Raw genomic sequence first — 25,165 nt, forward strand, 5'->3', positions numbered from 1 at the left:
AGAAAGAATAAAATCAATGACTATAATAAAGCATATATGGTGCTTCAATTAAGGCAAATCCTGGAATACAGAAGAACATTTGAAGAAAACAACTAATTCACCCTGCAGGGATAAGGGGATGTTTCAAAAGGAGTTGATGCTTAATGTAAATAAATCCTAAGGAATAAGAAAAAGTGCGCAAGACAGAAACAAACATAAATGAGGGGTCAATGGCATTATAGACACAAGGGACCACACTTTAAGAGACTTGAGAGAGTTTGCCCCTTTCTATCTAAATAGTAGAATTTAAGACTAAATTTAACTAAAGATGATTGTTTAAAAATCACTACTTCAGAGAAGCTTTTCTTGACAATCCCCGATTTGGTAAATTGCCTGTTTCAGATTCCCACAACACACTTCACTGTAGATTTTATATATCTTGTTCACACAGCTCCCCCAGAATTTAAGAAATAATAGGAGTTCACAAAGTGCCTGTTTAGCAAATGAATAAGTGGTGAATAAACGTGTGAGGAAATTACCAATGCCTCAGTATAGATGAAGTGATTGAAGGGCATATTTAGGAAGTGGCAAGAGATGACCAATAAGCTTTAAGTGCGTTTATGCAATGAAAATAACTCTAAAAATTATCTTGAAGGTAATGATAACCCTTTCAATGAGTTTAAGTAGGCAAACCCCTGATCCTGGTTTACATTTTAGAAAGAGTACTCTGGCAGCTGAGTGGTGAGTGAACTGGTTTTTGGATGGTTGAAGGGAAGAAAAAGATGAGGTAAGAAGTGATTGTAATAGTCCAGGTGAAGAGAAAGAAAAGAACGGGCAGATTTTGAACTCCTTCAGAGAAAAAAATCTACCTAACTTACTGATTAATTGGTTCTCAGGTTGGGATAAAGAAGTTGAGGATGATTGTCAGGTTATCATGCTATGAAAGATAAAAACGTTTTGAAGAGAATACAGTATATTTAGTTTGATACATACCAAGTTTGAGATGTTTATAGGATGAATGAGCAGAGATGTCTACCAGAATGCAATGTCTCCAACACTAGACAGAGGTTAAGTATACATTTCAGCCATAGATACGGAAATCATCAGCCTGAAAATCAACAATTCTCAATCTTGTCTGCTAATTATATTCACTTGGAACGCTTTCTGAAAATATTCAAGCCTGGGTTCTATCTCCACAGATTTTATTTAGTGCTTCTGAAATAAGTTTGGGGATTCAATGTTAAAAACCTACACACCTGAATCTGATACATAGTCACTATTAAGAACAACCAACAGGCAATTTAAATCATGGATATTGATCAGATTCATTTTTTCCAAACAGTAGGTTGCACACATTGAGGAAGATTCAGACAAAATTATCAGAAAGATTATGATAATAATAACTGCAATTTATTGAGAAGCTATGGCAGGAACTGTGGTAATGATGTTACAGATATTATTTCTAGTGTAAGGGAAACCAGAAGGAAGTACAATGAAACCAATGGAAGTCAAGTCATGAAGAACAAAAACGAGTGAATCCTGCACCTTTAACTGAGATATCCAGGTTCCCTCATTGATACTGACTGAGCAGTTGGCATAACCCATAGAGAGCCAGGAAAAGGAGGGTGGAGCGACAGCCCACTGGTGAGCTGCACAGAGCAAGGGAAGCTCCCACCCCCAGCCAAGGGAAGAGGTGAATGATTATACTACCCTGCCTGGGAAACCATGCTTTTCCCATGGATCTGTGCAACCTGCAGGTCAGGAGATCCTCCATGAGCCCATGCCACCAGTGCCTTGGGACCCAAGCATGGAGCTGTGCACTCTCGGCAGACTCAGGTTGTGACCACCAGCAGCAGGAGGAGAGTGCCTAAGATGAACTTGGGAGAAGGGACAGCCACCATCACTGCAGCCCACAAAAACCCCATCCGAAGGTTAGAGCCCCAAAGGTCAAAGATAGATAAGCTCACAAAGATGAGAAAGAACCAATGCAAACATGCTGAAAACTCAAAAGCCAGAGTGCTCTTCTCCAAATCATCACAATTCCTCTCCAGCAAGGGCATAGAACTGGAATGAGGCTGAGATGAATGAACTGACAAAAGTAGGGTTCAGAAGGTGAGTAATAACAAACTTCGGCAAGCTAAAGGAGTATGTTCTAAACCAATGACCCAATGCAAAGAAGTGAAGAACCATGATAAAACATGACAGGAGCTCTCAATCAGAATAACCGGTTTAGAGAGGAACATAAATGACCCTGATGGAGGTGAAAAGCACAACATGATAGCTTCACAATGTAACCACAAGTATCAATAGCTGAATAGACCAAGTGGAGAAAAGAATCTCAGAGCTTGAAGACTATCTTGCTGAAATAAGGTATTCAGACAAGATTAGAGAAAGAAGAAGGAAAAGGAACAAACAAAACCTCCAAGAATTGTAGGATTATGTAAAAAGACCAAACCTATGATTGATTGGGGTACCTGAAAGCAATGGAAAGAATGGAACCAAATTGGCAAACATACTTCAGGATATCATCTAAGGGAACTTCCTCAACCTAGCAAGACAGGTCAACATTCAAATTCAGGAAATCCAGAGAACCCCAATAAGATACTCCATGAGAAGATCAATCCCAAGACACAGTTATCAGTTTCTCCACAGTCAAAATGAAGGAAAAAATGTTAAGGGAGTGAAAAAGAAAGGCCAGGTTACCTACAAAGGGAAGCCCATCAGACTAACAGCAAACCACTCAGTGAAAACCCTATAAGCCATCAGTGATTGGGGGCAAATATTCAACATTCTTAAAGAAAAGAATTTCTAACCAAGAATTTCATATCTGGCTAAATCAAGCTTCATAAGTGAAGGAGAAATAGAATCCTTTTCAGACACACAAATACTGTGGGCATTTGTCACCACTGGTCCTGTCTACATTGTAAGAGCTCCTGAAAAAATGTACTAAATATGGAAAGGAAAAACCATTACCAGGCACTAGAAAAACACACTGAAGTACACAGACCAGTGACACTATGATGTGACTCCACTAACAATTCTACAAAATAACCAGCTAGCATCATGATGACAGTATCAAATTCACACGTAATAATAATATCTTTAAATTAAATGGGCTAAATACTCAAATCAAAAGACATAGAATGGCAAGCTGGATAAAGAGTCAAGACCCATTGGTGTGCTGTATTCAAGAGACCCATCTCACATGCAAAGATACACATAGGCTCAAAATAAAGGGATGGAGGAAAATTTACCAAGCAAATGGAAAGCAGAAAAAAACAGGGGTTGAAATCTTAGTTTCTGACAAGATAGAATTTAAACCAACAAAGATCAGAAAAGACAAATAAGGGCAGTACATTATGGTAAAGAGTTCAATTCAACAAGAAGAGATAACTATCCTGACTATATATGCCCCCAATACAGGAGCACCCAGATTAAAATTCTTGGAGACTTACAAAGAGACATAGACTCCCACACAATAACAGTGGGACATATTTACATCCTGACATCAAATTAGACAGATCATCAAGGCAGAAAATCAACAATCATATTCAGAACTTGAACACAGCTCTGGATCAAATGAACTTGATAGTTATCTACAGAACTTTCCACCCCAAAACAATAGAATATACATTCTTCTCAGTGCTATACAGTGCTTACTCTAAAACTGATCACCTAAGTGGAAGTAAAACACTCCTCAGCAAATGCAAAAGAACTGAAATCACAACAGTTTCTTAGACCACAGCACAATCAAATTAGAACTCAAGATTAAGAAACTCACTCAATCATACAACTACATAGAAATTGAACAACCCACTTCTGAATGACTTCTGGGTGAATAATGAAATTAACACAGAAACCAAGAAGTTCTCTGAAACTAGTAAGAACAAAGAGAACATACCAGAATGTCTGCTTTATGTCACATAAAGCAGTGTTAAGAGGGAAATTTACAGCACTAAATACTTCCATTAAAAAGCTAGAAATAGCTCAAATCTACATTCTAACATCACAACTAAAAGAACTATTTACAGAGAACCATGAGCAAACAAACCCCAAAGCTAGCAGAATACAAGAAATAAAGAAGATCAGAGCAGAACTGATGGAGATAGACACACACACACACACACACACACACACACACACACACACCTTGAAAAAAAATCAATGAATCCAGGTGGTGGTTTTTTGAAACAATTATAAAACAGACCACTAGCTAGAGTAATAAAGAAGAAAAGAAGATTCAAATAGACCCAGTAAATATGATAAAGGGGATATCACCACTGATGCCACAGAAATACAAACAACCATCAGAGAACATTATAAACACCACTATGCAAAAAAATCTAGAAAATCTGGGAGAAATAGATACATTCCTGGGTACATACATTCTCCCATGACTGAACCAGAAAGAAGTTGATTCCATGAAGATACCAATAACAAGTTCTGAAATTGAGGCAGTAATTAATAGCCTACCAACCAAAAAAGCCCAAGACCAGACAAATTTACAGCTGAATTCTACCAGAGGTACAAAGAAGAGCTGGTACAATTTCTTCTGAAATTATTCCAAACAATTGGAAAGGAGGGACTCATCTCTAACCCATTTTATGATGCCAGCATCATCCTGACATGAAAACCTGAAAGAGATACAACAAATAAACCTTTAGGCCAATATCCCTGATGAATATCAAGGCAAAAATCTTCAATAAAATTCTGGCAAACTGAATCCAGCAGCACATCAAAAAGCTCATCCACCACAATCAAGCTGGCTTTATCCCTGGGATGCAAGGGTGGTTCGATGTATCCAAATCAATAAACATAATTCATCACATGAACAGAAAAAAGACAAAAACCACATGATTATCTCAATAGACGCAGAAAAGGACTTTGATAAAATTCAACGTGGCTTTATGTTAAAAACTCCCAATAAACTGGGTTTGAAGGAACATATCTCAAAATAATAAAAGCCATTTATGAAAAACCCACAGCCAATATCATACTGAATGGGCAAAAGCTGGAAGCATTCCCCTTGAAAACTGGCAGAAGACAAGGACACTCTCTCACCACTACCTTTAAAATAGTATTGGAAATTCTGGCTAGGTCAATCAGTCAAGAGAAAGAAATAAAGGGTATTGATATAGAAAGAGAGGAAGTCAAATTGTCTTTGTTTGCACATGACATGATCCTATACCTAGAAAACCCCATATCAGTCCAAAAGCTTCTTAAGCAGGTACACAACTTCAGCAAAACCTCAGGATATAAAACCAACATGCAAACATCACAAGCATTTCTATATACCAACAACAGACAAGCAGAGAGCCAAACCATGAATGAACTCCCATTCATAATTGCTACAAAGAGAATAAAACACCTAGGAATACAGCTAACAAGGAAAGTGAAGGACCTCTTCAAGGAAAACTACAAACCACTGCTCAAGCAAATCAGACAGGAATCAAACAAATGGAAAAACAATCCATGCTCATGTATAAGAATGATCAACATCATAAAAATGACCATACTGCCCAAAGTAATTTATAGATTAAACAATACTCTTATTAAACTATTGACATTCTTCACAGAATTTGACAAAACTATTTTAAAATTCATAAGGAACCAAAAAAGATCCCGTATAGCCAAGACAATCCTCAGCAAAAAGAACAAAGCTGGGGACATCACCCTACCCACCTTCAAACTATACTACAAAGCTACAGTAACCAAAACAGCATATTGGTACAAAAACAGACACATAGACCAATGGTACATAATAGAGGATTCAGAAATAAGACCACACATCTACAACCTTCTGATCTTCAACAAACCTAACAAAAACAAGCAAAGGGGAAAATTTCCTATTTAATAAATGGTACAAAAAATTGAAAATGGACCTTTCCCTTACAGCTTATACAAAAATCAACTCAATATTGATTAAAGACTTAAATATAAAACCCAAAACTATAAAAACCCTAGAAGAAAATCTAGGCAATTCCATTAAGGACATAGGCATGGGCAAAGGTTTCATGACAAAAATATCAAAAGCAATTGCAACAAAAGCAAAAATTGACAAATGAGATAGAATTAAACTAAAGAGCTTCTATACAGCAAAAGAAACTATCATCAGAGAAAACAGACAATGTACAGAATGACAGAAAAATTCTGCAATCCATCCATTTGACAAAGGTCTAGTATCTAGACTCTACAGGGAACTTAAACAAATTTACAAGAGAAAAACAAACAACCCCATTATAAACTATACAAAGGACATGAAAAGACACTTCTCAAAAGAAGATATTTATGCAGCTAAAAAATATATATTTAAAATAAGTTCAACATCACTGATCATTTAAGAAATGCAAATTAAAACCACAGTAAGATACCATCTCACGCCAGTCAGAATGGTGATTATTAAAAAGTCAAGAAACAGCAGATGCTGGTGAGACTATAGAAAAACAGGAACACTTTTACACTTTTGGTGAGAATGTAAATTAGTTCAAACATTGTGTGGCGATTCCTCAAAGACCTAGAACCAGAAATACCATTTGACCCAGCAATCCCATTACATGATATATACCCAAAGGAATATAAATCATTCTATTATAAAGATACATGCATGCATATATTCATTGCAGCACTATTCACAATAGCAAAGACATGGAATCAACCAAATGCCTATCAATGATAGACTGAATAAAGAAAATGTGATACAGATACACACTGAAGTACTATGTGGCCATAGAAAGGAATGAGATCCTTTACAGAGATATGGATAGAGTTGGAAGCCATTATCCTTTCCCAACTAATGTAGTAACAGAAAACCAAATATTGCATATTCTCATTGGGGGCTGAATGATGAGAACACATGGACACTGGGAGGGGAAAAACACACACTGGGGTCTGTTGGGGAGTGAGGGGAGGAAGAGCATCAGAAAATATGGCTAATGCATGCTGGGCTTAATACCTAGGTGACGGGTTGAAAGGTGCCACAAACCACCTTGGCACACATTTACCTATGTAACAAACCTGCATATCCTATGCGTGTACCCCAGAACCTAAAAGTCACAATTCTTCCATTAAGTCTTTCACAGTAGTTTCAGTTTACTTCATATCTTTAGTCTCAATTTGGCATTTAGAATATGCTAATTTATACATTGTGATATAATTCAAGTGTTTATACTCTAAACAGTATGAAACAGTAGTTAAGAGCAACAGCTGTAGAGCTAACTTTCTAGTTTGAAATCCAAATTATCCTATTCTTTGCCAGCAATTTTGATCTTGGGAAAGCTACTGAATTTCTTTTTCAGTATACTATATATACTTAAGGTAGAATGTATACGTATGTATAGATACACATACATACTAAAATTGTGTATACATAGAAGGTATATTATGTGTGTGTATATATATGTATGAATACACACAAATGTATATATACACATATTTGTGGTTTTTACCTATATCAGTGGGAATAATTATAATAGCCAATGTTTATTAAGCTAGGCACTGTATCAAACACTCTAGGCACTGTTTGAAGTATTAATTCATTAATTTAATTGATTTTCATTACAACTCCAGAGAGTAGCATATCAGTGTCCTCATTTCACAGATGAAAACACTGAAGAAAAAAGCGATTAAGTAACTTCCCTAAAATAAAAATTGCCAGTAGAGTAGAAGATGTGGGATCCTAACACAAGATTCCAGCTCTAGAACCCTAGCTCCTTGCCACTGTGGTATACAGCTTTACTCCATGTTATACAGTAGCCTCAACTAATTCTTATGAGATTAAGTTGAAGTTAAGGAAAAAAATGAGTAGGCATAATAGTATATATTTACATGCCTCACATCATAATATAGTTCATTTGAACCAGTTTCTGCTGCCTTTTAGAAAGAGGAGTCTCAGGGAGGAATACTGAATTATCCTTTAACTTATTATTCTTAATCTTCCTGTATTGCCATTTTTTTTAAGTCTTGGGGTAAAGAAAGGGTCCTTTTCCTCTAAATGACTTTTATCTGCTTTTTGAGAAAGAAACCTGTGTGTAAATGTTCAAACATTTTAGAGCAATTCAAAGCCCAGTGATATCCAAGTTTTCTTGCAGAAATTGGACTATGATTCTGAAACAAGTACTAAAAATTTGTTGGGTTCCTACCAGGCGTATGGCTCTTTCCTAGGCAATGTGAAGTCGCAAAGATTAATAAGTATGACTTCACAAGAACTTCTAGAAAATACGGCTTTCAAATAATGCAGATTCCTACAGGAAGAAACAGAGTATTCTGTTATATGAGCCTCCCATTGTTCTAAAAATAGAGTCAGATGAGCACCTGTGTCTGGTTTTATTTTAACTCTCCCTGTAGAATTCCAGGAGTTTTACTTCTGACATACTTTTTATGGATGATTTATACTAAGTAAGGGTAATAGGTTCCAATTTTTTCACAATTACCATGTACAAATGACGTCTTCCTGCATCTGATACCAAAAGTCACATCCCAGCTGTCACATCTAAAGGAAATCTGCTCTTGGACAGTATCCAGCTTTTTTACTAATCTCAGGCAATACTAAAATGCCTCTGGTGTATGGAGTAGAAGGTGATATTAAAAGTATTTGCAAACATGGTTTACTTTCTCATTTTTAAATGAACAAAGAACAAAGGTAAAATATTCAGTGACTTCAGTGATTCAAAATAGCAATTTTAATTTCCAATTTTCCCTAAGACAAAGTCCTTTTTATCCAACTATTCACCATAGTAACATGAGTATTCATTGTATTAAAATGATCCCACTAGATTGTCCTTGCTCTAGGAAATGTCAAAAACAAAGCCAAAGCTAAATCAGATTATGTACCAATAAAATGGAGTTTACATCAGGGACAAGCAGGAGGTCTCTTAGGATCTGAAATCTAGGACTTTTGAGTGCTTGTGGATAGACTGAGAAATGTTCTCGTGCAATTTTGATAGAAAATTTTATTAAAATCCTTCAGTTTGTTTCTACCCCCTACCTTGTCTACTAACTACTAAATCTACTCAGGAATTTAATTTTCATTCTCAAAGTCTCAAGAGGGTTAGAGCTCTGAAAAATGACTTCAAAATATAGGTACTGCTCTTTTGTTTTTTATTTTATTTTTTCCAGGAATAAGAACATTGGAAAACAAATGTTCTTAGTTTAGAAATCATAATCTAACATTCAAGATTCTATACTTATCTGGTCTCAACAAGCCTTTCCTGTGAATAGTCTAAATTATCCCACAAGGCTATAGCCAAAATGAACTATTCTACTATTTGCTTTCTGCCTGCCTACCTTTAATTATGTTGCTTCCTCTGCCTGAAATGACCCTTTCTCTTTCTTGGGCAGTCTTCAAGATCTACCCCATGGCATTCACTACTTTCCATATTCTGCTATAGTTACTTGTATTTTGTAGTTATAACCCATTACCTGTAATCTACTGAAGGCAGAGACCTGCAGAATTTTATATCCTTGCCCAGTAAGTTCTTTCTAGAACATTGTAAGGTTTTGTATATTTGTTTTTAAAAATTGCATTATTCTGAGATTCAACTGACCCTGTGCCAATATGGGGGAACAGCAGCACACTAAGGAAATTTCTTCAGAGAAGAGAAGTAAAATTCAGAGATGTAACAAAATGCCATATTTAAGCATGTAAATTTAATCCAAATATCATATTACTCATTTGTACTTTGAAGTTTAGTGACAATTTTAAGCAGATAGATGCTTTTACATTAAATAATGACCAGCAATTCAAAATGTTATGCTCTATCAAATGGGAACTTGAATTGTTCTATTTCCACATATAGTATTCTATTTATAATATATTTTATTTTAGTATTCCATCTAGAATAAAAATACCAAGAAATAAAATTATTAAAAACACATTGTGTTTAACTTTCAGTAAAATTTTTTGTCCTGGACATTTTTGATGATTATCATTAAATCTGTGCTATGTAAATTTACCCCATTATTTTCTTTAAGCCTTTATTTTTACCCCTTAATTTTAGTATATAAAAATAGCCAAGAAAGACCTTATGTTGCTGTTAAATTTTCCCCAAATTCTAGTAATCTTTCAGTCATGAAAAAAGTAGATGGTATACTACAGAGAAGCAAAGAATCTACATACATAGAATTCTAAGAGTTTGAATCAGCCTAGCAGGCAGATGCAAAGTTTAAACACAAAATCTTTCATCGAGTTAGAATTCTTATTGTCAGTTAGTGTTAGAATTGAATTGGATATAGCAAGTTGTTGTTTGCATTTTTATAATTATATTTCAGTGTAGCATATGTTTCTTATTTGATAAAGAGAATGAGGTAGAGGGAACAAAACTAAACTGCATGATGACTGTTACAAAATCTTGCCAGTAGCCCATCCAACCTCTTAGAATGTCTATAACAAAGTCTGTGGACAAAGGATGTTGACAATATGTTTGCTATACGTCAGGTATTCTTATAAGTGTTTCATGTACATTAACTCACTTAATGTTTACCACAACTCTTTGAAGTAGGTGTCACTATTATCCCTATATTACATATCAGGAAACAAGCCAAGATCAGACAGCTGGTAAGTAGTATAGCTAAGATTTGAACCCAGAGAATGTGGCCAGTCTAGACACTGAACCATCGCACTAACTCCTTACTGCAGCTAGCCGTTACAAACCAGAAGAATTTGCAAATCAATTTTCTATTGCTCTAACACAAGGAAACGGGCACTTTGGAGGCACTATCAGGCAGCGTGTCCCAGTTTAGGATTCTGGGGAAACAAGGGCTTTGCATCCGCCCTACCCACCTTCCTGCAACTGTCAGCAAGCATATTGGAATGAAAGAGAAGAAAGTAAGGCCTGACTGTTCACAAAGCAGCAGCTTAAATCCACTTCCACATTAGTTGGTCCCAATCTGCTTTCTCAGAGTCTGAGGTAACTCCTATTCCTCCATTTTATTCAAAGGACTCTCCAAATGACCTAGTTAGTATCAGACGCTTCCACACTTGCTACTCTTTATTTCCAAGTTTTATTCCCATGAAGTCAAAACCCCTTCTGTAAGACTTAATTACCCATACTGAGCCTGGAATTAGACAAGATTGGTCACGTCTCTATTTTGAGCTGATACTTCTGCCCCCTGCCAGCACACTAGGTCCACATTCAGTCTCATGCTGTCAATGACAGCTTATATAACACACACAGCTATTTTACTTTGCATGTTGTATAAAACCCTATACAAGGAATTATGCACAGTTTATAAAGCCCTATACAAGGAATTATGCACTCTAAAAGTCTTTAAAGCAATTTTCACTAAAGTTACAGGATGCATAATTATACAGTTTGGCCTAAACCTTCATTTATCTAATATCAAGGAATTTACATGAGGAAAAAAAGGTTACGTGTAACTCATTCTAAGATTCATCAGCTTAAGTTGAAACTGACTGTAGCATACTACCTATTCAAGGTCAATTCAAAATATAAACACAACTTATTGTATAGGTTTTCTAATCTCCTTGAAAGCAGGAAATGACTTTTTCTTTTCTGCATTACTCATAACACCAAATATATACAGTATCATGCAATGATCAGCCTTTACAATGCTTACTGAATTGAAGAATTACTCAAATAGTTGTTTATAGATAGCTTACTTTAAAAACCTTTATGATGTATAATGAAATGCATGTAAAATAGTATAAACGAAGGCAACCTTTGTAAGGAAGATGACCAATCATTACTGGGCAAGTTTACAATCAGTTTTACCATTCTAAAGGTCAAGATTATCTTGCCATGCAGAAAGAAAGGTTGACATTGCATTTAACCAACGAGCTAACCAGTCTCTACTTTTTAATGTAGTATATTTTGAAATAGTAACAGAGAAAATTTCTCTGATTTGTGACAGAAATGACAATTTAAAAATAGTAATTTTTCCACCTTACAAAATTATTGAAAGATCCTAATTTAAGTGCCACTAAAGGAAAGTAACAAAAAATCTTTACAGTCTGATTTTCTTGAAAGGTCAGTAATACAGTGAAAAATAGCAGAATGCTGTGAAACCAATACCAAGAAGAATCCCAAAGCAATGCCAAGAAACAGAATGTACTCATAATGACTAATACATGCAAATACTGGAAATAAATTCTAACAGATTAGACAGGTTTTGTTGCAACTAAAAGGTATATTCAAATCATTTCAAAATTAATCAAGCTTAAGAATATGGCAATCTTCCCTACTAATAAGAATATAAGCTGGCTAAGTAGCCTGAATAACATATAAATTACAGTTAATATCAGTAGGCAGAATATGTTTTTAATTAAAAAGGAGAAACTTAACCCTTGACTGAATCAATTCATTGTTTCAGACTTCCTTAAATATATCCATTTTTTTAATCTATGTCATTTAACCCTGATGAGGCATTAAATTACAACCAGCCTATAGAATCATGAAGGCAAAACCATCTTTCTTTTGACAACTGCTGCAACATGTTTATCTCTTTTTGATCATTTAATATGGATTACCTGAAAAGTTCTCTAACACTGATGCGGAAGTATGTACACTATTTAAAAAATGAAATATATTTCCTTCAAAATCTGAATGTCAAATATAGGTAGTTTATTACTCAAGTATATAATTCTAAGGATATGCTATAACAAATCAAAGTTAAATGCATTATATATAACTTGATGGGTGAAAATAGTCTAAAATAAATGGCAGGGTTTCGGGACAAAATGGACATAAAATCCAAATCATTTGCATGTTTAATATAGTCAAGTATTTTCAGTTTGAAAATGAAAGTAAGCAAAGGACGAAGCTCTCTGGGTCAAAAAATCTTCAATAAGCTTAAATGTCACAAGCTTTCTTTGTGAAAAACAGATTTATAGTCTGCTTTCATCTATGAACAATGTGTTAGTGTATATCTATCTTAAAAGCACCAAGAGCATCAGTATTTCAATAGATCTGAGATGTCTTTAAAACAGTTCAGATAATGCAATATAAATTTCGGCAAATTAGTTTAGAGGTCAGATGCTGATAAAGATGATTCTATTCATCAAACTTTCATTGCTATGTAGCACACTACAATGGTAGCAGCATCAGTTTCTATGCTTAAGAAATTCCAAATAATAAAAGTATTTGTAATATATCACTATAAGCAGCTAACTATGATGTATCCTTATCAGTTTGATCAATTTATACTATTTTTATCACTTGAAGTAAAATATAAAGATCGACTCTATTCAGGCTTAATCTGGAAAAATCTGAAGTGCCTCAAACCTTGCTTTTAATCACATTCAAAGAATCTCTTGCTTTAGCCCCCTCTACCCCACAAGAAGCTAAAGTAAACAAAATTTCAAACACATACACACATACAGGCAAACACATAGACACACATTTCTAATAATCATATTGTTTAGCTGCTATAAATCTTACTTGTTCAAATATCCCAAGGAAAGTCTGACAGTAAACAATTACATTAATGAACATTTTCAATGAGTAAGAACTAGAAAAAGCAAGCACCCTACATTCTGATAGTATCATCATAATTCATGAGGTCATACCTGATGACTTAGAGATTGAAAAGGCTCACAGGTTCCAGACTGCATGACCTTTCTATTTCCAGAAACCCCTAAAGACTGCATTTCCTGTCTTACAAAAGATAATCACAGCCATCTCTATGTCTCAGCATCTTCAGGGCTAGTGAAAAAAATATCAAACAGCAGATCTGTCCATCAGTATCTGTTTAAGCCATCATCAAGATATCAAATCACATATACTGTTTATCGTCTCCCCTGTGCAGTTACAAACACCCCATACTAAGAGAGACTGACACAGTTGTATTTGCTGATGCTGCTAATGCTGTCTGAAAACAGTAAGCTTACTGCTTAGAGCAATTCTGCATCATCCAAACAGATCATGAGCCACATCCTTCAGATTTCCCATTTCTGCTACTATGAAGATTTCATTTGCCAAGTATAGCCAAATTTTTTCAGTCCTTTAAAAATAAGGAGTTATCCATTTAATTAAGTATCCAATGTGTCTGTTGCAAATACCATGTTAAAATGTCAACTCTTAATTATTAGGCAGCTTTCGCTATACATGACTAAGCTTTAAGCTTTATGATTTACCAAGCTAAATTATACTCTCTTAAAGAAATCTTTCCTCCAAACTCTGGGTATCATCACTTATCTAAACCATCAAAATGATGAGTGCCTAAAAAGGATTTTTATTTTGGCAATCTTTGACAATTGTGTATAATAGTAAATAGTTAAATATATATTCACCTTTTAATTTTCAGGGATTTCATTTATGTTTCAGATTGTTCATACCAACATACATTTTATATTTTTATTTAGTATCTTCTAAACAGTTAACATGCAAAAGATAATGTGCTATTTATAAAATTCTAAGACTGCATGGTTAAATCTAGTAATGAAACCTATGTAAGTTACTGGCATTTTTATTATAAATTTTCACTGTGGTTTATTTATCAAAGTTTGAGTAATGTTTTCTTTTACCACAACATAGCAGAATCAGGAAACTTTAAGATTGATAAAATGTTTTCATAATAGAAAATCAATATCTCAAAAATTATAATTGGAAATGCTTTCTCTTTACCATGTGACAAAATGTTGTTTTAGTGATAAAGAAAACACAAATAAAAAAAAAAGACTAAAATTATAGTCAATTCAACTACATTCGAAATTAAGACACCAAGTACAACATACTACCTTGAAATAGCCCTCAAATTATGAACAGCCTGAATCCATGACTCTGTGAACACTTTATTTATCTACCTGTAAATAGTTTCCCTTCTCCCACTTGCAACATTTGATGGAGACTAGTCACAGTGAATCTTAAGAAACTGGGCTGATCCAAATTATCCTTTTAGATAAACTACTGCCTCTAACTGCACAGTTTCCAGACACAGTAGTTTGGCTGTATGTATATGACAACATATCTGAATGAAAAATCACATGTAAACAAATATTTCTATCTATGTAGTATTTACCCTCTTATTATAATCAAAATGGATTATCCTGTAAGACCTATCTTCTCAATAAAGCCTTCCTAAGCTATACTGTCTCTCTTTCTATATTCATTCTTTCCTGTAGAAAATATTGAACACCTTCTATGAGTCAGGTACTATATAGGTGCTAGGGACTCCGTAACAAAAAACACAAAACCTGCCATCACAGAAAGCAGATAAATCAAACAAGTATATTTTGTTATAACTGAAGAATTAAAAGTTGGTATTAAAGCAATAGCAAGGCATCACACCCAATCTAGGGATCTGAAAGGATTTCCCTAGGGAAGTACTGTTAAAACAGAAGATCCTGACCTAGTCACTGTCAAGGAATGGTAAACACAGCATGGATAGACCATAACATGTAAGAACAGAGGGGAGAGATCAAAAGCAAGGGCCAGTCGTGGTAAGCCTCAGGAGCCATTTAAAGTGTGAGCTTTACCCTTAGGGGAATGAGAAACCATCAACATAATCAGGTTTAAATTATCCTGGCTACTCTATAGACAATCCAGTAAAACAAAACTAGAGGAAGGGAGACAAATTAGGAGGATGTTACATAACTTCAATCAGGGGATGATGGATGGCCTGAACTAAAGAAGTGGCAGTAGGAATGAAGAGAAATGAATAGATTCCAGATACAGAACTTAGTGAAAAAAAGATAGAATTTGGAGATTGAATGTGAGAAATGAGGGAAAGAGAAATGTCAAGCAAGGTTCATTCCTAACCTCCTCTACTATTATATATCAAAGTTATTAAATGAATCAATAATAAATAAAAAAAATTGAACTTTTCCTTCAGGTATTTTGTCATAGCATGAATATAAACATTGATATTTCTATCATTCTCTGGATGTCATCAGTTAGTATATGTAATCTTATTTTCTTCAGTGTTTTCTTGCAAACACAATTGATCTTTGCAATAAAAACATGAAACCTTAGTGCAAGGCAGCTCTTAATCTCTCTATCATCTAGTTGATAAGATTTATTTAAACCAAAAAATTACTTAAAATCTATTACTTGACCCTCTTAATAGTAATTTAACATGACGAATTACTAAAAACTATAAGATACCTAGTTTTTAGAAAACCATTGCTCTAGGCCGGGTGCAGTGGCTCAAGCCTGTAATCCCAGCACTTTGGGAGGCTGAGGCGGGTGGATCACAAGTCAAGAGATGGAGACCAACCTGGTCAACATGGTGAAACCCCGTCTCTACTAAAAAATACAAAAAATTAGCTAGGCATGGTGGCGCATGCCTGTAATCCCAGCTACTCAGGAGGCTGAGGCAGGAGAATTGCCTGAACTCAGGAGGCGGAGGTTGCGGTGAGCCAAGATGGCGCCATTGCACTCCAGCCTGGGTAATAAGAACGAAACTCCGTCTCAAAAAAAAAAAAAAAAAAGAAAGAAAACCATTGCTCTAAAACAAAGTATTTATTCATACAGTATGCTACTCATATCAGTGTTACTAAGGTATAGTCATAATAGTAAAGCAGAATACCTCTAGACATTCCCTAGCCTTAACAAATATTTGATAAAAGAAATATGAATAGCCAAAACCTAGCTGAACACCACCCTTGGACTGAATAAAGAGAGAACCAAAAGATGGTATCTTAGTCCATTTGGGCTGCTATAACAAAATACCACAGTCTCTAGGTAGCATATCAACAACAAATATTCTCACAGCTCTTGAGCCTGAGAAGTCTCACTATAACCTCACATGGCAGAAAAGGGGGAAAGGCAACTGTCTAGGGCCTTTTTTATAAGGGTACTAACTCCATTTATGAGGGCTCTGCCCTCATGGTCTAATCACCTCCCAAATGTCTCAACTAATACCCTTGTATTGGTGATTACATTTTCAACATATGAACTTTGGAGGTGCAAAAACATTCACACCACCACAGAGTAAAAAGCGCACATTGAGGGTAACTTTATTTAATGACTTGCTGCACATAAGAACATTTCAAATGATAAATGATCAGCATCTTAAAAAGAGGAAGAACTTCTTTATTATAATTACTGCTTGTTTAGCAATACACTCATTTTACAGATGGGAAAAACTAAATTCTAGAGAAGTTAAGTGACATATCCAAGATCAGTTAGTAGCAGAGCCAAGATCAAAATTCAGAATTCCTGTTTCCTGGTTTTCCTCAATATAAATCACTGTTTTTAATTATATTTTTGTATAAATACACTATATCTTAGTAATTCAAATAACATCCATTTTAATATTTTTTAGGTTGAGAAACAGTAAAAAGAAACTATAAGAATCACAAGTTTTCTATATTAAATTTCTAAATTATCATAAAGCATTTACCTTTTATTTTTATTCAAAAGCAACGTGCTTCAAAGAATACCTCAGTAACTACAATTCATTTTGTTTTACACACTACTGCTTTAAAAAGTGTAAATTAGTTAAACTTCTCAAAATAACTTGGCAAAATGTATTAAGTCTTAAAAATGTTCTGTTGTTTGCCTTAGTATTTCCTATTGTCTAAAGGCAATAGTGCAGATTAGGATTTTTGCTCAATGCTGTTTAGTGCTATATTATTTAGAAGAAGGCTGAGTGCAGTGGCTCACGCTTGTAATCCCAGCACTTTGGGAGGCTGAGGCAGGCAGATCACCTGAGGTTAGGAGTTTGAGACCAGCCTCACTAACATGATGAAATCCTGTCTCTACTAAAAATACAAAAAAAAAAAAAAAGAAAGAAAGAAAATTACCCAGGTGTGGTGGCACATGCCTGTAATCCCAGCCACTCAGGAGGCTGAGGCAGGAGAATCACTTGAACCTGGGAAGTGGAGGTTGCAGTGAGCTGAGATCATGACATTGCACTCTACCCTGGTGACAAGAGTGAAACTCCTCAAAAAAAAAAAAAAAAAAAAAAGCCAGTAAAAAATCAAAATAATAAGATAAAGATTAGTTAAATTATGGAATGCCAAAAGTGTTATGCCATGTAACCACTGAATATTATGATCAGAAGATGTTAATGACAAAGGAAAATATATAGCATAATAGCATACTAAATGGAAAGCAATATCCCAATATATTTTGGGGGTACAATTTCAACTATATAAAACAAATGCCAAAAAAAAAGACCAAATGTCTGATTTTTTTAAAGATGGCGCCCAATATGACTCATCTATTAAATATATAACTGTAGACTTCATGTTTTTCATAAAAATAGGAATTAGTTTTTTGGAGTATTTCAGTAGTTCAACACATACCACTGTTTCTCATGTGCTTCCTCTTTTCACTAAATTTTTGCTTCAGATTTCAGTTTTTCAATGTTGTACTATATTACTAGTCTAATTTCATGAAAATATTCAAATCTACTTTCATCGACTATCTAAACTTAAAAAAAAAATCATTCCTTATGTGCCTTTGTATTATTTATTATGGGTGTGTGTGATTGTTTACTTTCACACTTTATTTATACTGAGATATAGCTAGTACAGACTGTTTTTGACAAATTAACTCTCACAACAATCTTAGCACTATATGAAAAAAACGGAAAAAACTGTATGGCATAACTTCGTGACACAATTTGTCTAATCATTGCTAGTTAGAGTTGATCTTAAGCGATTTTCACTAACAGCAGGACAATGGAAAGCACTGGGAATACTGCAGAGTACCTACTTCTCTTTTTTTGAGAAGTGATGAAACTATCATATTTTCACATTTACAAGGAATATGGTCAAATTCGGGGTCATACATATCTATAGTGCACAGTAAAGCTATCAAGAAAGAACACCTTATAGATGGAGGCTGACCACTGCGATTGAAACCCTAATTATTATGGCAAATAATCAGCACTGGCTGTTGGGGTAGATGTTGTAGGGTGCCACAACACAAAGGGTCAGTTCAGATGAAGTTTAGATGAAGTGTTTGTGCCTCAAATAAAACACCTTTGCCTGTCTAAAATGGTAAAGATATAGTACATTTTCAAAATGCAAATGATAGTAGCAAACTTTAATAATACACCATTTCTTTTTTTACTCCAGTTGTTAATCGATTCATTTTTTTTCTAATTTCATCATCATCAGTAAAACTGTATAGCAGATCACACAACAGAGGAAAATAAGAGATACAATAATTTTCTAGGTAATACTGACTTTGTATTTGGCTAACTTTTTATACCAGTTACAAAAGTACTTCATGTCTATAAAGACAGAAGAAAACATAAAGATCAAAAAGATGGGGAGAATCACTCATAAAATTTGATTATACAGAGATAACCATTATTGATTTTACTTTTAGTATTTTAAATAATATATGCCTAAAATGATAGTAAACTATTCATCTTTACCAAGTATTATATTATGAACATTTCCTTACATCGATAAGTACTTTTCTACAACATAATGTTTAATGGCTAACTGGTATTCTATCAAATAGAGGTACCATACTTCATTGAACCAATCTCCTATTCCTACATTTTTCAGTTTTTTCCCATTTTTCAATATTACAAATAACAATGTAATAACATCTCTGTGTACAAAGCCTTACATATATCTTCTGTTTTCTTAGAATATACACTAATAAGTAAACTTACTGGATCAAAGGATATAAATGTTTTTGAGGCTTTGGGTAAAAACTACTAAATTTCCCTCTAGAAGGGTTATATCTACTTATACCATCCAACAGCAATATCTTGTTTCCTCATTGTCTTGCCAAAACTGTGTTATCATACAGTCTCTGTGTGGAATAATACTTTCAAAAAGTTAATATGAAAATAGAAAAGGAAAGGTAGGTGTACATTAACATAAAGGTTTAAATTAAGGATAATTAAACCAAATAGGGTTATCTTTGTAGGTTTTCTAATAGTAACAACAAAAACTTAGGATAAATACAGCTTCCTTGTTTCTCTGCTTATAGACAAAGATACACTGTTGATCCATAGGGAACATACCCAGGATTGTAAAGCAAAACAACTCTGAATAGAAGTTACTAAAAGATGGCAAAGCAGACTAATTGAAAACCAACACAATGATAAGTGTAGACATAGACTTTATTTTTTCTCTGTGACATCTGTAGAATGACTGGACCTAGAAAGAGGGAGTCATTGTCCCAGAGCAAGCTATTTTACTCATTGAAACAGAAAGAGAGATTTTTTTAGCCTTAAGAAACCTTTCAAATGACTATCAGATATATCTTCAGCCAAGGAATCACTTGGGAGGACCAACGAGCCACGAATATGTCTCCAAAATACAACATTTTCTTAATGTGCTAACTTATCCTCTCCAAGCACTATTCCAGTGCTAAGCAAATGATAGGAAAATATAAATAAAAATTTGCCATGTATTTAATCTTTAAAATTTTTCATTGTTTCCAAAACCCAATGAAATAATGATTCTTAAGTGAAATTTTCTGATAAACTTAGCTAGCATTAAAATGCAATCTTGGCTTATTTCACTTAACATAATGACCTCCAGTTTAATCCGTGTTGTTGCAAATGACAAGATTTCATAAATAATATTCCATCATGTATGTATATGACATTTTCTTTATCCATTCACCTGTGGTTGGAAACTTAGGTTGATTCCATATCTTGGCTTTTGTGAAATGCTACAGTAAACATGGGAATGCAGATATCTCTTCAATATACTGATTTCCTTTCTTTAAGATATATGCTCAGCAGTGGAATTGGGTCATATGGTAGGTCTATTTTGAGAAATTTCCACACTATTTTCCATAGTGGCTGTGCTACTTGTGTTTCTACTTACAGTGTACAAGCGTTACCCTTTCTCTGCATCCTGGCCAGCATCCATTATTTTTTGTCTTTTGGTATAGCCATTTTAATGGAGTGAGAGATGATATCTCATTGTGGTTTTGATGTGCATATCTCTGATGATTTCATGTTCATATGTGGGAGCTAAAAATGTGGATCTTATGAGGGTAGAGAATAAAATGGTGGTTATGATTAGCCAGGAAGGGTAAAAGGAAGGGGGATAAACAGAAGTTGGTTAATGGGTACAAAAATAGATAGAAGGAATAAGTTCTACTATTTACTGTTATAGTAGGGAGATTATAGTCAACAATAACTTATTGCATATTTCAACCTAACTAGAAGAGAAGTATTGAAATGTTCTCAATGAAAAGAAATGTTTGTGGTGACGGATATCCCAATTACCCTGATGTGATCATTACAGTTGTATGCTTGGATCAAAATACCAAATATATCCCAAAATATGTACAACTATTATATATCAATTGAAATTATTTTAAATTTTTAATAAAAATCAATAATAAATTAAATAATTAAAAATTAAAAAAGAATAAAGCAGCAAATGAATAATAAATACATAATAAAATCAGTGTGCAGTGAAAAATGCAATTTTGGCAACACTACAATTGTACTTAAAGTGATAGTTATAAAAGCTAAAGACAGGTTTTGTCTTTTTAAATTCTAATATAGACAGGTTCACAGATCATAAATAAATATGATTGTTAACAGCAAAAAACACCTAAAAGAAAAAACTAAAAATTCTCAAAACTCATCCTTTATTTTTCAAAAGGACTCGTATGTCGTGGTTAAAAGCACAGGGTACGGAGGCAGACTACTAATTTCAAATCCTGGTTTTGACCTTGGGCTCTGTATATATGCTTTCTGTCTCAGTTTTCTCAAATGTAAAATGATGATAAACTTAGTGGGATTGTTGTGCAAGGATTAAATGTCATTATTACATGTGTAGCAGGTAGCGTACTGCCTGGCATAGAGTAATTGCTGAATATATGTTTGCTACTATCATTCTGAAAAAGAGTGACTTGTGATAGTATAAAAAAAGAACTGTATAAAATAAAATTATAAAATAATTAAACTGAATCAGGCACAAAATACATGGCTGAGCAGTAGTTTCCAAGATCTGAAGATAAGAGTGTAGGCACTACAGAGCTAGTAGAGCAAAACACGTTATAAAAATTCAGTGCTATAACACAGCTTTTATATTCCAATGCCTTTGGAGTCAAATACTGACTAAATCTTGGATTCACCAATTAGCAACCATGAGCAAGTTGCTTGAGCCTCCAGCCTTCAGTTTTCTTATCTGTAAAATACAGTTAATATTGTTTTTACCTCATAAAGTTATTTTGAAAGTTAAAAAGACAATATATATAAGGCAATCAACATAGTCTAGCATATATAAGTTCAATAAATGATATTTTTATTATTATCATCTTCACTATTGAGAGAAGAGCCAATGGATCATTTAAAAAGTTGATGAGCTAACTGTAGAAGAGAAAGTGCATAACGGAGGATGATCAGTTCCTTCCCTTATCCACATCCAATGGCCATTTCTCTATCCTCATTATTCTCAACATTGGCAACATTTGCCTCAAAATCCTAGCCTACAGAAATTACTGAATAAATGTTATGGCTATAAAAATGACTGCCTAGTTACAAAATCTAGTAATCCCTTTTAAGTCTTAGTTTCAACCTGTCCAAAACTACCATCACTAGATAGTCAAAAATTCTCTGCAGGTTTCCTAATCTAGTATTTGATAACCTCCATAACTGATTCTGACAGATCTTTCCAATGTCATCAACCACTACTCACTTTTATTTGTCAGATACTCTGCCTAAACCCAATAGCTCACCGTTCCTAATAATCATTCTGTGTTTTAAGGCCTCTAGCTTTGTTCATGCTATTACATCTGATCTCGGTTCAGATCTTAGTGCTGCCATTTAATAACCCTGGGACATTATACCAGTTACAAAATTTCTGTGGACCTCAGTTTCCCTGTCAGTGTAGTGTAGATAATAACAGTATCTATCTACATAGTGTTTTTGGAAAAATTAGATGAACTAAAATTCTAAGTACTTAATTCATAAAGTGCCTCAAATCCAGGAAATAGGAAGTACTTAATAAACGTTTCTGTTATTAGAATGCAGGCCTCTCCTTCATCTCCATGGTTTTAAATCCTATTTATCCATTAAAATTTAGCAAAGAACATCTTCCATGAAACCTTCCTTAATTACATGCTTTTGGTTTTACCTCCCTTTCTCACGCTCTTTTTTTTTTTTTAATTGTATTTGGGCTCTGGGTTACATGTGCATGTCCCGCATCCTGCAGGATTGATGCATAGGTATATACATACCGCCGTGGTTTGCTGTCTCTATTCCCTCCCCCAGCCCTGTCACCTACATCAGGCATTTCTCCTGGTGTTATCCTTCCCCATCCTCCCCTCCCCCCGGCAGTCCTCCCCTCCCCTCCTCTCCACCCTCCCTGCCTCCAGACCTAGCCCTGTGAGTGTTGTTCCCTTCCCTGTGCCCAAGTTTTCTCATTGTTCATCACCTGCCTATGAGTGAAAACGTACGGTGTTTGGTTTTTTATTCTTGTGTCAGTTTGCTGAGAATGACAGTTTCTAGGTTCATGCATGTCTCTACAAAGGACACAAACTCATCATTTTTTATGGCTGCATAGCATTCCATGGTGTATATGTGCCACATTTTTTTTTTTTTTTTTTTGTCCCTGTAACTTTTAAACTTCCTGACTACTCTGAAATATTTTCACTTTCTTTTAGGCTTAGTCTTGTCTTTCATTTACAATTATTAAGATCCTTAAGGCAAAGAATATGTATGATTCACTTTCATATTATCCCATCACACCTAATAAATATATTGGCAAGATTTGAACTTAGTATGTCCTTAAACTATGTTGTGAATCATTAAAAATGTCTGTTGGGGGAGCCAGGGGAGGGACAGTGGGGAGACTGGGGAGAGATAACATGGGGAGAAATGCCAGATATAGGTGACAGGGGAGATGGAGGCAACAAACTACCTTGCCATTTATGTACCTATGCAACAATCCTGCATGATCTGCACAGGTACCCCAGAAACTAAAGTACAATTTTTTTAAAACGGCATTTTTCAGGCCACTAAAATTACCTTTCTATGTTGGATGGCTATTTGAAAGCTCAAACATATTTCTCTTGTTTGAGTCACCTTTGAAGCTACTCTTATGGTAAATAAAAGAATAATTTCAAAGGTGACTCAAACAAGAGAAATATAATAAATGTCAGGTAGCCATGTAGCTACTATCACTAAACATTTGTTCCATTGAATTATTGTTCTCTTCAGTGTTTATAGTTGTATAATGTATGAATTATCCTATTAAAATGCTCTTAAATTTAATGAAAGAATGCTTCTTAAGCCTGACTGCAAATAGAGATATAATAATTTTAAATATTCTTAATCTTGAGAAGATACTGTGTAAAAATAGCCTAAGGAATGAGAGCACAAAGATGTAAGTGCAATGGCAATTATAGCAACATAATTTGTAACAGCATAAAATTGGGAAGCCTCTAAATGCTAATCAATAAATGTTTTGTTAAACATAAATGATTATAAATATGTAGGTTAAAGTATTCAAAGAACTTCAGAGAAGAGTTGATATCAGCGTAATTTTAGACTGAGGAGATGACCAAGGAGAATTTATCTCTAAAAATCATACCTCCTGAAAGACAAAAATGCAACAGTATGCCAAAATTTGAGAAAATACAATTTTAAAATTATTCTTCTTTCTTTCCTTCCAAGAACAACTAGTATTGGGTATATATGAGTAAATTAAGTGGTATGAATGAAACATGAGTAAAAGATTTGTAAATAGTATTTACAATTAACGCTAATTAGATGTTTGCTAAAAATCAGTTTCAGTCCATGGCACAGGACAGAAAACTTCAGAAACACAGAACAAAGGAAGATCAAAAACCATTTTCTCCTTTATTCAATTGATTCTAGGGATACTTAATTTTTCTCTGTATTATAAAGTTGTAATATCTATCCAGTCAATAGTTTGTTAAACTCCAAGTATCTTTGGAGGAAAAAAAGTAATTACTACATCATATTCAGATATACAAATATTTATGCTTAGTCACAATTTCACATTCAGTCTTTTTTGTTTATAGGTACCTGGACAATTAAATGGAGTGTTGAAATTTAGCTTAAGGTCCTAATAACTTTTACTATGAAACACAAAGATATTCAAAAAATTCAATGTTGACATACTAAGAATTTTTAAATAATCTATCTCAATATCATTAACATCTAGCAGTAATTTTAAACTAAAATAATAACGACCGAAGGGGATGTGTTAATATTTCTTCCAAAGATAATTCTGCAACTTTATTTTCTTTTGACTGATGCTTACCATTTCAATTTAAAATTGGGTTAAGGTTTAAAGCCTGTTTTAAATTAATTAGGTGAACTA

General features: G+C 34.2%; 1 protein-coding gene across 10 annotated transcripts in view; it reads right to left on the reverse strand.

Moving 5' to 3' along the window:
• Positions 1 to 25,165, reverse strand: part of SLC4A10 (solute carrier family 4 member 10) — a 374,879-nt gene that overhangs the window by 265,126 nt on the left and 84,588 nt on the right. For 3 of the 10 annotated variants that reach the window (XM_010329677.3, XM_003921935.4, XM_039469956.2), the window contains exon 2: positions 13,502 to 13,637. The exons of 5 other annotated variants lie outside the window; for them this stretch is intronic. In XM_010329677.3, the coding sequence (XP_010327979.1) occupies positions 13,502 to 13,582 (81 nt within the window). In that variant the 5' untranslated portion in view covers positions 13,583 to 13,637. Of the gene's footprint in view, positions 1 to 11,596; positions 11,754 to 13,501; positions 14,236 to 25,165 lie in introns of those variants that run through there. 2 more of the 10 variants (XM_074399588.1, XM_074399590.1) reach the window with 2 other exon arrangements.

Source organism: Saimiri boliviensis, chromosome 5 (assembly GCF_048565385.1).
Source record: "Saimiri boliviensis isolate mSaiBol1 chromosome 5, mSaiBol1.pri, whole genome shotgun sequence".
Taxonomy (NCBI): domain Eukaryota; kingdom Metazoa; phylum Chordata; class Mammalia; order Primates; family Cebidae; genus Saimiri; species Saimiri boliviensis.